Genomic DNA, 16,207 nt, shown 5'->3' on the forward strand with positions numbered 1-16,207 from the left:
TATAACGATGACTTTAAAAGCAAATTATAACTGAGTATTAATTATCTTAAAAGAAACTGTTTATTATGTATAGCAACCTGTTAGAATATGATCTAAGATGAAAACAAATCTCATAAATTGGTAAAGACAGCTGTAGAAGGAATTGTTGTTGATGCCCCCGTTTGTAGTTTTCTATACTAAGGATCTGTTTTCAAATAATTTTTAATATTTTTTCTTTAAAAAAATGTTGGCTGTAGGCTGTGTTCATAGAATTTACAATATAAGGCCTGAAATTATGCTTCTCTGATTTTTGAACTGAAAAAAAACTTTATTTCTGTGGGGAGGGCTTTTCCTTGACCTTTCTTCCATTGGCAGTGATCAGGTAGTATAGATCAGCTTTATTTTTTTTAACTGAACCCATAGTGTTGATTTAGCTGTGGTAGAAATCGTTTTCCCGCCTCTCTAGTTCTTTTTATGGTTGTAGGAACAAGTGTTCCAGCTTTGTCTTTGAGCTGTGTTACATTCTGCATCAAATTTGGTGTGTTGGCATGTAATGTAGTGCAGACAAGCCTGATGGGCAGTATGGGCACAGCACATTATTGCCTTGTATATGCTTATTTTGTGCACCAGGAGCCTTGCATGCATCACTGGTGGATAGATTTAGTTGTAATAGAAAATATGTGGAAAATTGTTGAATCTGTGTTTCTTCACATCTCAGTATAAATACGTTATGAACATAAAAACAATGCTTTTAATTTTTAAAGGGATGTTTTCTGTATTTTAATCTAACTCAGGGACCTTGCTGCAAGAAACTGCCTGGTAGGTGAAAATAATGTTCTGAAAATCAGTGACTTTGGAATGTCTCGTCAAGAGGATGATGGAGTATATTCATCTTCAGGCTTAAAGCAGATTCCTATCAAATGGACTGCTCCAGAGGCACTCAACTATGGTAAGGAGATGTTATCTTTAACTTTTTATTGTAGAAATGTACTATGTAACATAATACGGTATAGAGGAAATACACTATGGTCTGTACACAAATATATAGTCTTCCTTGTGGTCTGTAAAACATTTCAGTTTAAATAAATTAACAATTCAGCCCTATTAAGGTTATGTCTTTTACTTCATAATGTAAGATTCCCCATTCCTCACAAAAAAAACCAAGAACACTTTTCCCATCCACAGAGCAAAAGTCGAATACTTAAATCCTTCTGATTTAACAATTAAAATGTCTGCATAATAATGCTCTGAAACTAGAATATTACAGTAGACTACCTAGTCATTCATCCAGATGACTATCATTAGAAAAATGAGTAGGCAAGTTCCTCAAAATAATGGTGGTGATTGATTTAGCCTTTTATTATGAAAACTAGAGATACTTTTAACACCTGAGAAAACATTACATAAATCTTTGTAGAAGAGGACAGGATCGTAATTGATTATATATATTTTTAAACTCGTAGTTCTTGTAACCTGCAATTTTATGCATCATTCTGCTGTTGTCAGTGAAAATAAATAAAACAGCCCTATTTGTGGGTGGAGGGATATGGCCCATAACATGATGAGTAATAGCTTGAGAACAAAAAGAGAAAAAAACAGATTGGAGGGAGGGGGAAGGTTAAAGTGAAATTAGTAAGCAAGTTCTAATTAGGAAAAAGGCAGTTAAGAAGCAGCACGTGAGCCGCAAAACTGGTGAATGATGTAGTAAGTGGACTAGATTTACAAAGGAATTTAGGTGCATAACTGCCACTTTAGTCACCTAACTACAAAATTTAGATCCTCAAAGTCCTTGCTCGGCTGCTGCCTAACCCTGTAGGTGCCTAAGTTTCAGCCCATAAACTCCCACAGGCACCTAAGAATCTGCCAGTGAGCATGCACACCTATGTCCTGCTGGGACCCTCAAACTAGACTTTCCTCTTCATCTACTGCATATCTGTCTCCCATTCCTGATGTATGGGCATCCCCCTGCAGTAGCTTAGAACATTTTCACTAACAGTGTCTGAAGCGGTCATACTCATGCACTTTATAACCTCAGGAAGGGAGCATGAGGATATAAAGAGCACAGCAACCCCAGCTGCCATTCAGTTTCTTCAGATCCGCAGGCAAAACAGAACATCATTTAGTGTCCCTTTTGTAGTTTCTTGTTAGTGTAGCTTTAGTGTTACCACCAGTAAAACACATACATATACATATGAGTTACCGTTTAACTTTATTTTTCTGCCTGTAGTTTGTGTATTGAGATTTTAGTTAGGATATGGCAGAATTGAGATCCCCAGACTTTAAATTATAACCCTCTTGTGGAGGGTGGGGGAAAGGCCTGTTCCTGTAGTGGATATACATAATTAGTGAGACAAGATGGGTGAGATAATATCTTTTATCTTCTGTTGGTGAGAGAGACACGCTTTCATAAGAACGGCCATACTCTTATCAGACCAAAGGCCCATCGAGCCCAGTATCCTGTCTTCCAACAGTAGTCAATGACAGGTGCTTCAGAGGGAATGAACAGAACAGGTAGTCATCAAGTGATCCATGCCCTGTCATCCATTCCTAACTTCAGGCAAACAGAGGCTAGGGACACCATCCCTGCTCATCCTGTCTAATAGCCATTGATGGACCTATCCTCCATGAATTTATGGAGTTCTTTTTGAACCCAGTTATAGTGTTCGCCTTCACAACATCCTCTGGCAAAGAGTTCCACAGGTTGACTGCGCATTGTGTAAAGAAATACTTCCTTCTGTTTGTTTTAAACCTGCTACCTATTAATTTCATTTGGTGATCCCTAGTTCTTGTGTTATCAGAAAGAATAAATAACACTCATTTACTTTCTCTACACTAATTATGATTTTATAAACCTCTATCATATCCCCCAAGTTATCTCTTTTCCAAACTGAAAAGTCCCGGTCTTACTAATCTCACTTCATATGAAAGTTCTTTCATACCCCTAATCATTTTTTTGCCCTTTTCTGAACCTTTTCTAATGCCAGTATATCTTTTTTGAAACCACATTTGTACATAGTATTCAAAATGTGAGTGTACTATGGATTTATGCAGAGGTAATATGATATTTTCTGTTTTGTTATTTATCAGTAAGACCAGGAATAGAAGAGCTCTGTGTGGCTCAAAAGTTTGTCTCTCTCACCAACAGAAAAATGAGTGATTATTTACAGTAATGACAGCCAGGGTCACACTGCTGGTCCCACTCAGCGCTTGCTGCTGGCCTGGGTGAAGGAGCCCAAGCTGGTAGCGGGCTGCGACTCCAGCTGGCAAGAGCTGGCGGATGGAACCCCAGAGCGGTGGCAGGCTGAGTCGCTCAGTCGCTGCTCTGGGGTTCCTGCTGCTGGCCCCTTGCCAGCCAGGGTCCCCACCGCAGCCCCACTTACCTTGGTTTCAGTTGGAGTTCCAGCACAGGCCCCCTGCCAGACAAGATCCAGGCCTCTGGCTCTGCTCAGCCCTACCAGCCGCCAGCTCCACTCACCTCAGCTGCCAATCTGGGGTTCTAGCCGCTGATCTCCTGCTAGCCAGTTAACAACTGATCACTCAGAAGCCTGTGTGCAGCTTCAAGTATCCAAATACGTGCCAGACATTGGAAAACTCAGCAAGGAAAAGCAAAGGCAAGGATCACACTAAACTGATAAGATCTGCATTTTAATTTAATTTTAAATGAAACATTTTGAAAACCTTGTTTACTTTACTTTACATATAACAGTAGTTTGGTTATATAATATCTAGTCTTATAGAGAGACCTTCTAAAAAACGTCAACATGTATTACTGCATGTTCAGCCTTAAATTAGAGTGTATAAATGAAGACTCATCACACCACTTCTGAAAGGTTGCCAACCCCTGGTGTAGGTATTCTGATGTGCGTGCGTCTCTCTCTCTCTCTCTCAGGCTCTCCTTTTGAAGCCATTCCTCATTATAAAAATAATTATAGTATTCACTGGGCCAGAGAAAGAGTTAGAATGACTATAGCCAAATTGTGAGGATACTCATGGGGGAGATCCAAGCCCTGTTTCAGTTATAATTTATACTAAGTGGAACAGTTTCAATGGAGAGAATGAGAGCATCTAACTGCAGACTGATCCCATAGCTCAATGGGTAGGGTATTGTCCTGAGAGCTTGGAGATGTGGGTTCAAGCCTTACACCACCTCAGGGAGATTTGAATCTGTCTCCCACACCCTCGGTAACTGCTCTAACCACTGGGCTAAAGGTTATGGAGAGAGGGTCAGTGCACTGCCTCTTTTTTTATTCCCCCTTTGCTTACAAGAAAGGGCTTTGACTTCCAACTCAAACAGAGGGTTCCTGGCAGTGAATACCAAGTGGAGATAAGTGCCTCCCTCCAATGTGGACTGTTTTGGAGTGGGACTTAGGCTACACCTTTCTCCTTGATGTTTCCTATTGACTAGCATAAGTAACTCCCCCCTCAGCTTGCTGGCTTTTGTGGATCTCATTTGTAGGTGCCTAACTCACCCCCCTGCATCACATAGGGAGCCTAACTGTGGGCTGTGGATTCCACTTTTTGTCAAGGCACGAGGTTAGGCATTGCAATGCTGAGCCTAAGTGTCTTCAAACCAGTAAACCAGTTTGATGTTTAATATTTTAAGTGAAAACTTAAACTATTAAATCTTACAACTGAGCTTTATCACAAACTTTAACGTTTACATAAAGAAAATGTATTGGAAGCTCTCATCCTTTGATTATATTACAGTCCCCATGAGTGAAATTGACTCCTTTGAGGTGGGCCTTTGCATCACTATTAAATGCTGCATAAACCCACACAATAGGGTTTAAATAAGTCTTGTGTGCCTTATACAGGGGTGAATTTTACATTGTGAGAATAAAAGCTTTCCCTCTGGAAAGTTAGTAATATTTGCTGCTAGGGTGAATCCACCACTGATCAGTATCTGTTCTAATGTTTCACTTGCAGTATTGTTTGTGTTTTATTTGTTCATTCAGATCTGGAAAGTTTGGTCTTTTTATTATTTCAGTGTTTACAGTTAAATAGACAATAAAATATAAAATCATTGCTACACTAGCTGAAAAAAACCTGGCAGCCTGGGGAGAAGGAACATAACTTTCAACTGACTAACAAGAAATAGGTTTTTTTTTAAATGAAGTGACCATGGTTCGGCATAGTAAAAATTACTGCAATGACTCTCTTTTCCTGGTGAAACATTGCTAGGGAAAAATCAAGGACTGGGCGAGGAAATGATTGACAAGTCTTTGTAAAGTCAATTAAACAAAATATGAATGAAATATGGCCTAATGTGCTAAGCAACAACAGGTTTCACTGGTTGCTGTTGTTGTGGGCTTAACACCTCTGAATACCAGTCCATCAGCGGATAGGGTAGTAACTTGGCTTTTAGCTACATTAACTTTTGGCAAAAATGCTAGCACCGTTCATTCATTGCTCCAGCCCAACTCAGCACAATGCCTCTGCAGGCCTGGGGAAAGGAAAGGCATTCCTTGTTGCAAGAGTGTATGAGGAAGTTTCCTCAGTTGCTGATTGGGTTTTTTTTCCCCACATTGTTCAAATGTACGTTTACAAAGGTGTGGTTTATCATTTGCCATTCATATGAAAATTACATGCAGGATACTTGTGCTCATACTAAAAACTATTACACATGTTGGGGTATCACTGAGAACAACAGTGCGAATGAGAATTATCCACTATCTAGAATATGTCTTTCAAAATGGTTAGTTTATTCCATTTTCACTATATATGGGAAGACAGGCAGGAATAGTTTGTTTGTAGTGTAAAGGTAATACTTTAATTTAAACTTAAACTGCAAATAGTAGTATTCACAAGACCAAAAAAATGGAAGGTATGTTTTCAGACAACAACAATATACATTTTAGGATGTAGACACTGAATAAAACACACAAAATACTTAAGAATACATTTTCCATGTGTTACATTCAGATTGTGGTCATAAGACTCCTCAGGTGAAATCCTGACCTTAGTGAAGTCAATGCATGTTTTGCCATTTACTTCAGTAGGATGAGGATTTCAGCCCTGTTTGTATTTGGAGTTCCATGGCTTTCAAGTGTTGAAAAGTGTTTTAAAAGTTACTCATCAAAGTATCTAATAAAATTTTATATGTTTAGTCACAGTGTATTTTTTGTGCTTTAACTGCTCTTAAAAAGTAAAATGTGTATATTTGTTTAATGTGATCTTCCACTATAATTTCTTCAGTTCTTTACAACACTAATACATAATCGTATATATAAACAGCATGTCCTTTCTTAGCCCAACTATTATCATACTGAGAAAGGTAATTGACTCTGCATAACTTGTGCTTTCTTAAGAAACTAATTACTTTTAACTTGTATCCACTGAATGACTTTAATGAAAAGTGTTAAATTACTGGATTCCAAACTCTGAAGAGAGTTGATATACAGACAAGAAAACTAATCTTACCACCAGCAGCACAGTGAATGTCCATAATTACTATCTACTAAGCAGGCAAGCTAATTTAACACAGCTGGAAATGAAATTTAGTTTAAGTGCAAACTGAACTTTCTGACATCAGATGGCCCCAACTGTCATTATCATTTACATGTATTTCATTTAGACTGGGAAAAAAGAAAGGAAAAAAAAACATATCCTAGGTTTAAAATGGGTAGCTGAATATTTAGCACTCAAACATCAGCAGCATGGCAGTGTTGGAAATGGGGCAGAAGATACATAAAGGAGAAATGTTTGGGGCTTTTTTTTTTTAAAGCTCAGAGATAACTGATGCAAAGATGCGTTAAATGGATTTTCTCATTGCTGTTGGCCTCTGTAGTAATGTTCTTAATAATAAAAGGACAGGTCTGCTTTTGAAAAGACAGAAGCAAATGTACTGTTTAAGATATATTTTCAGAGCCCCCAGGTTTCACTTCACTTCACTAAACTGGCTTCTTTAGGTATGTCAGTACAGAAGCTGGGAGGCGTGATTCCCAGCTTGGGTAGACATATACATGCTAGCTCTACTGAGCTACCACACTAAAAATAGAAGTGTGGCTATAGCAGCTTGGACTAGCTGCCCAAGTACATACTTATGACAGTGTTGTACTCAGATACTGCCTATATCACTGCAACCACACTGCTATTTTTAGCATGCTAACAGCTGTGTGTCTACCTGAGCTGGGAATCACACCTCCAACTACTGTGTAGACATATCCTTAGAAAGGAAGTTCAAACCTGGAGAACAGAGTTATACCCTATGGCCACTGTGGTGAGATACTGTCTTTAAGAGCAAAATTCACAAGGGGACTATAGGTATTGCAACACTGAGTGCTGCAGAGCCCTGCTGCCCAGTGGAATTCACAGCCCTGAGGTAGGTGCCAGGCTCCCCCTGACTTGTACAGGGAGACTTAGGTACTTAAGAAGGATTCTCAGAAGTCAGCAAGCTGAGTGAGGAGCCACCTAAACTAGTCTGCAATAAAATGCAGGGAGGCATAAGGCCCAGATCCTCAAAGGTGTACAGAGGTGCCTAACTCCCCTTTGATCTGGGCGTTCAGCACCAGACTCACAGGCTGGAGTGAGGGTCATGTCTCACCGGTGAACCCTCTTCTGGAGGTAAGCCCTGTCAGCCCTTTCTCACAAATAAAGTAAGCCTGTAAACACAGGGGTTAGGGCACTCACTTGGGAAGAGAGAGATTTGAGTTCAAATCCCTGCTCCAAAATCAGGCAGAGTAGGGATTTGAATTTTGAGTTGCCCAAGTGTGCAGGGCCTACAGTGTTAGGTGACAGCTGAGCAGGAGTTTGGTGAATGTCGGTCATGCCTAAAGGGACAGATTCACAAAGAGGCTGAGGTACCTAACTCTTAAGAGTCTCACCTTCTCCATCTAGCATCATCACTCTTATCCACAGGGCCTGCTTTTCATCCGATTAAGACAAGGGCTGTAGAAACAGACAATTTAACTTTGAAATTTGTGTTCAAAAGCACAGTTGGAGTTTTATTAGTAAAAACTATAGGCTGAAATTTTCCAAGACTGACTAGTGATTTGGGCTGCTTCAATTTTTGGATGACCAGCTTCAAATATTGTAAAGGAGTCTGACTTTGAGATGGTTGGTGCTCAGCACTGCTAAAACCCAGGCCCCCTTCACGGTAGCTCAAGATGAGTACCCAAAATTTTGGCCTTTTCTTTTATTAACATGTTATGGGGAAAACAGGGTCTCTACAGTTGATATAGCTTAATGGATAAAGTCCTTTAGATTCTTAATTTCAGTGTTGATGAGAGAAATTGTTTTGTATTCTCTGAATAATATCTCACCTATTGTCCCACAAAAAAAACCAACAACAACAAACAAAACAAAACAAAAACATGAGGATGGGGTATACGGAGAAAGTTGTTTTTGTTTACATTAAAAAGCTACCAGTAGACCCTATAAAAGCACTACTCCATGAGCTGTGTTGATACCATTCAATGCTGCTGGCTCACGAAGGCACTTTGACATGATAGTGTGCTTTGCAATATCAAGAAGTTGTTAATAACAATCATGTCAATTTTAGCTCGTTTCAGAATACTAATTGCCATGACAAGTTGGGGAATTGAAAAAGAACAGCTGGTTAGTAGAGTACAGTACCTTGTTTGAGGAATTGTGAACAAGGAAAAATAATTAAAAAAAAAAAAAAGTTAACTGTCCCTCACCTTTTAAATTTATTTTCTTTCAAAGTTTGCCGGACAGGAGAATGGAGAAGGAGACCTCAGTCCGTCTGGAAAACAAAATAGCAAAAATCCAGCTCATTTAAATCTTCTCAGTCTCTTGGCCCTGGGTAAATTCGCATCTTTACTAGCATAACAAGTCTGCCCATCAAATCACAGAATAGCAAATTTTAAACATTTGCCTTGATCTAAGATAATTGATTGTTAATCACTTGAAAAATGAGATCATCGGTATGGGAAGAGTATCCATTAAGAGCTAATGTTCAGTTATAATGCTTTAATTTCACCTCGGCAAGGGTAGTGGGAATGTGCTGTTACTACTTTATTTAATTTAAATTCTTACCAATGGTTCAGGGCAGCGTACAGTACATCTCAGAAATATTCTTTGAATTTATATTATCCACTTTCTCTCCTTCCTCAGGGAGATACACTTCTGAAAGTGATGTATGGAGCTTTGGGATCCTTCTTTGGGAGACCTTCAGTCTAGGCGTATGTCCATACCCTGGAATGACCAACCAGCAAGCACGGGAACAAGTGGAGAAAGGTTAATTGTTATTATTTATAGAGTGCAACCACATGCAACATATACTTCATAGATCTGTAGGAAGACAAGGTCCATGCACTTAACAAAATAGACAATCTGCAAATGGGAAGTGACAAACAGTGTGATCAAGTAACTTTAACAAATGTCCTGGTCTTTCCATAAGTTTGTTGTCCGATCTTCTTTAAAACACTTGCTAAGAGCGCCCTGCGAGGAAGATTAGGGTTTATAGGCCTCCTGGAAGAAGAGTGGGGTCTTGAAGGCTGGGAGGATACAGGCATAATTGATTGAATCCGCGAAAGGTTGAGGTACCATGTAGGGCTTTATGGAAGAAGACATGAAGGTTAGAGTAGGAGATGAACATAAAGGGGATGGTTAGTTGCGAGGCTTGGGCAGCACAAAGGTTAAACCTGAAGATGCTCTTGTCAAGTAAATTGCTCTTACTCTTAGGGTATGGCTACACTCACACTTTACAGCGCTGCAACTTTCGCGCTCAGGGGTGTGAAAAAACACCCCCCTGAGCGCTGCAAGATACAGCGCTGTAAAGCGTCAGTGTAATCAGGGCAGCAGCACTGGGAGCACGGCTCCCAGCACTGCACGCTACACCCGTAGAGGATGTGGTTTACGTGCAGCACTGGGAGAGCTCTCTCCCAGTGCTGCCGCTCCAACCACACTCACACTTCAAAGCGCTGCTGTGGCAGCGCTTTGAAATTCCAAGTGTAGCCATACCCTCAGTGCTAACATCCCAAGCTGCTGGAAATACCAAAAACACTATCTGTCTGCACTGTCTTTTGTTAAAGCTTTGGCCTTTGGAGCAAAATTTAAGAACAAATATAGTGAACAGCTCCATTTGAATTGGCTTAAGTAGTGAACCCCAGCTTTTCTTTCACAAAGTAATGAAAAGTAGATAACTCTGATTAAGATATTAGGTATCTGCGTGCATTCTTTGTTCCTTCCTTCCACAGTGATGTCTCCATCACACTGTCCTTCCTGCAATCTGTGCCTACAACCTATACTGACAGCTGTAGGAGTCATATACATAACATGGATTTTATGCAGCTTTACATTTGTAAATTTTATCTGGTGTGTGTTAACAAGGCCAGAACCCAGGTTGCTCTTGCTTTGCCGACTGCCTGGGCACCTGCACTCCAAGAAGCCAGAGACTTCATTTATTTGGTCACAATATGGAAGCAGGGAGCAAACAAAAGAAATTTGCAAAGTGGAAGAGCAGAAAAGAGGGCAGGCAGTGGAACTGAGGAGGAGACAAGAACAAGGGATTAGAGTAAGGAGGGACAAGAGAATAGGGGAAAGGAAAAATGAATTAGAGGGTGAAATGGGGGGCTTATTTCTTCAGTATAAAAAGGAGAGGCAAGGGAAATCAAAATGGAAAGAAAAGAGTGGGACTGGGAGATGGAAGGAGTAAAGAAATGGAAAAAAAAGGGGCAGAAGGGAAATTCACACTCAGCCTTAAGGTAAGTGTGTTTTAATTTGTTAGCATTCCTGTATTTTATTGGATTTTCATGACACAGGAAGAAGAGGAGCCAGTCATTTTCCTAGGATGGGGAGAGTGAATTTTTAGGCAGCTAGAGGAGCATACTGACAATTTTACCTTTCCCAATGTAAGCAGTGTTTAGTTTGCTAGTCAAGCACTATAACTTTCATAGTGTGAAAATCATCTCGTTTATACCTAGGAGATGCATAAATCTGACCTTATAAAATTTTGTATTTAGCGACCTCAAGGCACTTTGCTCATTCATTTTTAATTATAGTTCCTTATTATTTTTTAAACATTTGTTCAATTTATGTTACTTTTGCATACTAAACTTTTTCCCTTTGCATGTCAGGATATCGAATGTCAGCACCTCAAAAGTGCCCAGAGGAAATATATAAAATAATGCAGAGATGCTGGGACTACAAACCAGAAAACCGACCAAAATTCAGCGAGATTCAGAAAGAACTATCTTCAATCAAAAAGAAAGTGACATAGTGATAAAGTAGTGCCAAACTCAACCTACAGAACTCTGTTTTTCAACAAAGTAATATTGTCCCCTCAAACACTGTGCGTTTATACCACATTATCTGCAATATTCTTCTAGGATTACTTTTTAAAATTAACTCGTTTTTATACATATGTGTGTGTGTGCACGCCATCTTGGAAAATGTCTAAGCATACGTTAAAAAGAGAGATGATTCTGCCAACTGTTATATATCTAGTCACATTAACACTGTCATTTAGGATACATGTAAACAGAACATCACATACTGTAGATTTAAAGGACTATGACTCCTATCTATTTTACAGTGATTGATAAACTGCTAGTGACATTTCCTAAAGGTTTTCTACTTTATGCTGTATTCTTAATTTGCTATCTCAGTTGCAGATATCAACACCAGTGGCACTAAAACATGGTGGCTGTGCCATGTTTCTGAAGACTTTAAATCTGAGGACCACAATTTTTGAATAGTATTTCAATTCGGAACTTTATATTTTTTAAACCATTTCTGCAACTGATATTTTAAATGATATATTGTTTTAAGAAAGAACATCAGTTAAGATTCTGGATGTGCATGTATTCTTTTTAAACAAAGAAATCCATAATTTTTTTGTAGAATAATATTCACATAATTTACAAACGCATCCTTAGATGTCTTACGGTTGCTCCCATCATAGTAAATATGTTCAACTTTGGACATTACTTGCTACTTTTTTTCCTGTGAAGAATTAAGTAGTTTATCAGGAATCTTTATGCACAAATCTCCTTTGGTAGGCTAGGTTTTTTCTAAAAGGCCAACATCCAGTCTTGGGTGATACATGTTTGTCAGGAAATACTCCAAATCATCTGCCTTTCAAAGTACAAGCAGAAGAAGAAGAAGAAAACTGTTGGTGTTGAATGTACACATGTAAAGCAGAGGTCAGCAGGAAGCAAGTTTGATAACGAGAGTGGCATGTAATGAAAGTAACTGGTAGCATTGATTTTAGATGAGTAAAAGAATGCGAACTGCCAAATTGGCTTTTGGAGGTTCTCTGATAGTTTGGTTCTTTTTTTCCAATTTTAAAATAATTGATATTCCTTTTCTGTATGCAGTTGGAGTCAGCAAAAGGACATGTTTTAAAAGAATACTTTCCATGTATATTGTCCAAAGAAAAAGGCTACGTCTCACTTGCAGAAAGAAATGCTACCTGTTTTAAACCTCTGGAAGGCTGAACAAGGCATAGAGTAGAAATATTAATCTATAGAAATGTCTTTAGTTGTGTTCAGATTTGCATATTCACACTATCAAGGAGGAAAAGATTGGTATAAAAATAGTATTCTTATAAGAAGAATAAAAGCTAATCAGTTGGGGGGAGGGAGGGAGCACAAATAATTTGTGGCTTGGACCTATCTCTACAAAAGGCCCTGATAAGGGTTCCCAACTGCCATAGAGACCTGTGACTTTAGCAACAAAGTTATGATCTGAGATCCAAAGTTTGGGAGACCTCTCTCTAATAATTATCAAACTGTTATTAGCTCAAGGTGCGTTAACAAGGAATTAACTGCCAGACCAAGTGACTAAAACAGAGGAATAAAAGAAAAAACAGCATTTGGGACTTTTAGTGGCCCTATTTCTTTTCATGGGGCTGTATAATATTTTATTTCTATTGTGGTGACTCTTCTGTTGTGCAGAGCACAATTTCTGCTCTTTAAAGTACATTTATGGTAGTATTGAAGGAGATAGATGTGTGACTGAAGTATTTGTAGGCTATGAGTTTTTCGACCAGTATCTGTTACATTAAATTTAGTGTCCAAATGAACAGTGAAGCAGCATACTGGAGAACTCTTTTTTCAGTGTAGCTGAAACACTTTGTTAGCAGTCTAGCAGTTAGTGTAGCTAACTCTTTGTTAGCAGTCTAGGTTTGTTCTGGGGGCAAAGGAAACAAAACACACTGGGGAAAAGGAGTAGAAACTGAAAATAAAGGAAAAATTAGTGTAATCCCTTTATCATCATCATTTCTTTATGTAAATACGATGTACATTTAATCATCACTGTGCTCACACTTGGTCCAAAGATCTTTGTCTCAATACCAATAAGAAACATTGTTTAGTCAGTTAGCATTGATACTAACTGTTACACAAACAGTGTGCCTTAATGAGCTGGCATGCTTGTGTGAATAAAAGGGCATGAAAATGCCAGAAATGTGCAACGATAACTCTGGGAAGAATCCAGATAAATCACCCAACTGTAGGTCCTCATCTATGCACTCGCTAATGTCTAAAAAGAAGGACAAGAATGTATTCGCTTTTAGATTCACAGACTTTTTATCCTACCTATCAACAAGAAAATAGAACAGTTCTTTTTGTCTTAATTTGGTAAACAGGACACACAATTCTGATTCTTAGTACAGAGGTAAAAGGACAACAACTGTTTTCATTTTTCACGTATCTAAGCAGTTAACATTTTGCAATTCACATCATGCTTCTGTTTAAATTGAAAAGGCTTTTCAAAACATAGGAACACCTGCAGCATCTAGAGTATGTTGTGTTCTTTGTCCTAAAGCAGACAGGAATTCAATTCATGATTAATAATCCTTTGGGAGACTGTCAGGATGAGTTCATTGGTATAGAATAAATTTAATATAGGCATATGTGTTTTTCACAAAAACTTATTCAAACTGTCTTCTCAGCATTAATTCAGTTGCATTTGTGGCATAATTTATTTGTCCCATCTGTCACATGTAAATTATTGGAATTATGTACTTCAGGAAGTTATGTCAATATCAGATACATGTCTATAACTACTTTTCTTAACTTTGCAAGTTTATGGCAGGGGAGACTACAAAAATGTACAAAGACAAACCCTTCAATTTAATCAATGGAAAACCAGGTATAGCATTCAAGAACCAAATTTGCAGCTATCTGCCTTCTCTGTAGTCTCAATGTCTTTTAAATGAACATAGGGTTAAAATCTTAGCATTGTTAGTGAATTAATCGGAGATTGGATAGTTATTTTTTTTACAGTGTTTTGTACATTTTGTTTAAGATACAGCAAAATGAAGAGTATACTCTTTTGGAAATTCAGTGTATTTAATAGGCTTTGACATCTGCACTTCCCCATTTTATGGGGTTCTAACAGGCTTTGGAAATGTTCAGATGGTTATATATCCAGGAAATACTCCTGTCTTTTAAAATTCATATAACACTTAGAGGTTTTAATTTTTAGGGTACTATTAAGTATATTATAGGAGATGGAGTGTGATTTCTCCAGTTATTGCCAATTATTTTCCTCCTTTTCAAGGCATTATAAAAGAATGAAAAGTGCTACTGTCCTAAATTTAAGAGATTATTTTAAAGCTAATAATGAGTGTACAGTTTCAGTTGTTTACAATCAAAACTGAGCATTTAAAACTAGCCTCAATGTTTTGTTTTGAAATCATCATCCTGGTTATTAAGATTCCCAAATGTCTGGAGTTCATGGTTTTATAGAAAGTGCAATATTGAGAAACACCATGTTTGAAAGCAAGACAGAGACCTGTGCCCTCAGCATATGTGTAATCTTTTTCTACAGTCTGCATTTCACAAAATTGTTTTAGATTTTTAATCTAAAATGAAGAAGTAAACAACAGTGTTTAGCAACTGCAATCATTTTGCATTTTTGTTTCAGAGCTTGATGTGCATTTTGTAACTATATCATAAAATCAGCCTCTATTTTGGAGTGTGGCTTTCGATGGCTTAACACCACTTTATATGCTGTGTCAGGAAGTACAGTATCAGAACAGTGCCGTTTACAAAATAAACCTCAGCCTTTCTTGGGCAGAAAGCAGTTGTAAGGAAACAGGTTACTGTACCTCACTGTTTCCCCTTGGTTTTTCACCCACCCATGTTTGTTTATGATGAACTTTGTGCTTATTCAAATGCTGCAGATACACATCAGTGTAAAGTCATATACATTATTTATGGCATTTTTTACTACTACTGTAATACTATTAATCAAAAATAGTAGCAAGCAGGTGCTTCCTCCCCCCCCCTCAAAGTTAGAGAAGAGAGCCTCAGCCACAACATTTCTAGCTGAATCTAAAGTTTGGAATTATTCAGATCTAAAGTTTAGGCCTGTGCTTTCTCTTTTTCCTCATTCGCCTGAATTACTGGTGCCAATAGCACCTTGTCTATACTGGCCTTTTTTCTGCGATGTTTCCCACCAATGGTAGCAATGGTGGGAGTGCTAATGTAGGCTGGCTGCCAGCATTCGTATCATCATAACTTCTGCTCCAGCTCTGGACAGGGTCGGACAACATTGAGGTCTACTCACTGATAGAGCAGTACCTTCGAAATATTTCAGAAGAAAGGCATGTATAAATAAGATATGTAAATTAGCCCTGTGGTTTTAAGAGGTCTTAATCTGACATTATAGCTGGTGATTGTTAGGATGGCTAGATGTCACAGACAGTAATGGCACATAATGTAAAGGAGCAAGAAGAGAGAAAGATGGATTGAAGAGGAAGAAGTCTCTTTCCAAAAGAATAACCTTATGCATTAGAACTGGAGAATGCATTTGTTTGTTACCGTGTCATTACCCACTTACTTAGGTAAGCATGAAAGTTTGCCATTGAAATAAAGAGGTCACCTTTTCCAATTACTTGCCTAAAGTACATGAGTTGTTTTATTAGACTTGGTTAACATCATTTTATGATTATCAGTACACATTGTAACTCCTAAACCACTGTGGTGGGGAACAGAGAACTCATGCTGTAGTGGCAATCCTTGGAAACATTCTGACTGACTTAGCCGTAATTGCTCTGGGAGCATACAGGGCAGATTGGGTCCACTCCATCCCCACACCAACTGGCAGGGCACCTTCCCTCTTCATATTCAGCCAGTCCTTACACTCCCTACTGCAGGAGGGGAAGACACTTACAGGAGTGCCCAGTTGAAGTCCTTGGAAACAGAATAACGCTGTAGAAAGTACTAGAGAGGTTTCAAGAAGAAATATCCCTTAAAGAAAGGATGTTCTCACAGAATGTTTGGAAAATAAGATCCTATTATCCTCACATAAACTG

At 38.5% G+C, this 16,207-nt stretch overlaps 1 protein-coding gene across 6 annotated transcripts in view; it reads left to right on the plus strand.

The window, feature by feature from the left end:
• Positions 1–15,786, plus strand: part of FER (FER tyrosine kinase) — a 438,602-nt gene extending 422,816 nt beyond the window's left edge. For all 6 annotated transcript variants that reach the window (XM_075067143.1, XM_032762616.2, XM_032762614.2 and 3 more), the window contains 3 exons: positions 774–928; positions 9,055–9,177; positions 11,019–15,786. In XM_075067143.1, the coding sequence (XP_074923244.1) occupies positions 774–928; positions 9,055–9,177; positions 11,019–11,161 (421 nt within the window). In that variant the 3' untranslated portion in view covers positions 11,162–15,786. The remainder of the gene's footprint in view (positions 1–773; positions 929–9,054; positions 9,178–11,018) is intronic.
• The last annotated feature ends 421 nt before the right edge of the window (positions 15,787–16,207 follow it).

The sequence above is a fragment of the Chelonoidis abingdonii genome, chromosome 6 (assembly GCF_003597395.2).
Source record: "Chelonoidis abingdonii isolate Lonesome George chromosome 6, CheloAbing_2.0, whole genome shotgun sequence".
Taxonomy (NCBI): Eukaryota; Metazoa; Chordata; order Testudines; family Testudinidae; genus Chelonoidis; species Chelonoidis abingdonii.